The following is a 1,931-nucleotide window of genomic DNA, read 5'->3' as shown; positions in this document are numbered from 1 at the left end:
TTTTTTTTTAAGAAAGTCTAGAAGGTTTTTTTTAGAAATCCCAGACTCTAGAAAGTCTAGAAGTTTTGTGGGTTTTTTTTTAAGAAATTCTAGAAGTCTTTAAAAGAAATTCTAGAAGTCTTTTTTTTTAGAAATTCTAAAAGTTGTTTTTTTTAAAATTCTGGAAATTTTTTTAAAGAAAATCTATACTGTTTTTAGAAATTCTAGAAGTTTTTTTTTGAATTCTAGATTTTTAAAAGAAAATCTAGAAAGCTTTTAGAAATTCTGGAAGTATTTTTAGTGTCTATGAGTAATTTTAGAAATGCTAGAGGTTTTTTTTAGAAATTTTAGAGGGTTTTTAGTTTTTTTTTAAAATTCTAGAAGTGTTTTTTAGAAATTCTAGAGGTGAGGGTTTTTTTAGAAATTCTGGAAGATTTTGTTTTTAAATTCTGGAATTTAGAAAGTCTGGAAGTTTGAGAAATTCTAGAGGGTTTTTTAGAAAGTCTAGAAGTTTTTTTAAAAAGTCTCGAAGTTTTAAAATGAATTCCAGAAATACAACCCAAACTGTGCACAAATCAGCATTTCTACCCCAATTTAGACGATCCCTGCCTCCGATTCAGGTGGGTGCTTTCGCCCTTTAAAAGTACATTGCGTCTGAAAAAAGCATCTTCCTCCAGAGATTTGAAATTTCAGCACTTTTTTCCATTTCCGATGGGAACCGTTGCGTTTTTTTCTCACGCTTCTGGCACGACACAGTTGTCCCCTGCAAAGAACGAGCTCCCCGACGTCACCGACTGCCGGCGCTGGCCTCGGCGCCACCGAATCCCTTTGCTGTTGCCTTCCGCTTCCCCTCTTGACGCCTCCTTACTTTTTTTTTTCCACCCTTTTGCAGAAATTTCTGGCAAATCACATCATGGAGAATCGGGTGTTCTGGCTGGGCCTGACTGACGCGCACAAAGAAGGCGACTGGCAGTGGGTGGACGGCCGCTCCCTCTCTCTCTCGTAAGTTTTTAGCCTCGTCGGAGAGTAAATTGCCTCCCCGAAATCAGCTCTGTTCTCCCTCAGCCCCTTTTTTACTCAAAAAAAAAGGTGCCACACCCTCATTAACACACCCATCCACTCTGGTTTAGTGCTTAAAAAGCACGGAAATAAGTTTCATCCTGCCGCGGCACTTGAAAATGCCAGGTGGAGGGAAAGGTAAGAAGAGAAGAATCTTGCTGCAGGCAAGATTTGTGTTTTTTCCCCCCAAATTCACTTTGGTTTTGGGGCTTAAAAACCCAAATGTTCAAGGAGCCGCAGCGCCTGCGTGTTTCCTCCCCCCCACCCCGAGTTCGGTCGGTTCCCACCCAAGACCTCACACCAAAAACCCCACAACAAAACCCCCAAAACCTAACAAGTTCCCAAACGGCGAGTTTTCCCCCCAAAATGGCGTTCCCCACCACCACCACCACCTCCTCGCAGGTTCTGGAACAGCGGCGAACCCAACAACGTGGGCCACGAAGGCGAGGATTGTGTCACCATCTATTCCAGCGGCCGTTGGAACGATTGTATCTGTTCCAGTCCCGAGGCCTGGATCTGCGAACGCGACTGTTAGCGGTTCCCCTCCCCGGGGCTTAAAAACGGGGGGGAAAAAAGAAAAACAAACAGTAAAAACCCGGCAAAACCAAGAGTGAGGTGAAACCACGAGGCTTTAGGGGAAAAGAGATATCCAAAAATGGGTACCCCGCTTCCCAAAAGCGAGGTGCGTTGCCTGAGGTGGGCGCAGCGTTATGGTGAAGGGGTTAAACAGTTTGAGGGGGGTCACTTGGAGTGGGGGGTTAGGGATTTTTGGGGTGTTCGTTAACCTTTTGCGAGTTGTTTACCTGTTGTGCCGAGGCTCGGCGTATCGCTTTGCTGGTTAATCAGGGGAAAAAAAAAAAAAAAGTTAAAAAATAAAGCACTTCGATTGTGAT

At 43.4% G+C, this 1,931-nt stretch overlaps 1 protein-coding gene across 1 annotated transcript in view; it reads left to right on the top strand.

Moving 5' to 3' along the window:
• Positions 1-871: 871 nt before the first annotated feature.
• LOC104164348 (C-type lectin domain family 17, member A-like) overlaps positions 872-1,931 on the top strand; it is a gene marked incomplete at its 5' end in the record, with an annotated part of 5,843 nt that continues 4,783 nt past the window's right edge. Inside the window, 2 exons of the mRNA XM_009703643.1 lie at positions 872-981; positions 1,441-1,514. Coding sequence (XP_009701945.1) covers positions 872-981; positions 1,441-1,514 — 184 coding nt within the window. The remainder of the gene's footprint in view (positions 982-1,440; positions 1,515-1,931) is intronic.

The sequence above is a fragment of the Cariama cristata genome, unplaced genomic scaffold (assembly GCF_000690535.1).
Source record: "Cariama cristata isolate BGI_N322 unplaced genomic scaffold, ASM69053v1 scaffold34207, whole genome shotgun sequence".
In the NCBI taxonomy this organism is placed as follows: Eukaryota; Metazoa; Chordata; class Aves; order Cariamiformes; family Cariamidae; genus Cariama; species Cariama cristata.
This window is presented reverse-complemented; position numbering and strand designations above follow the sequence as displayed.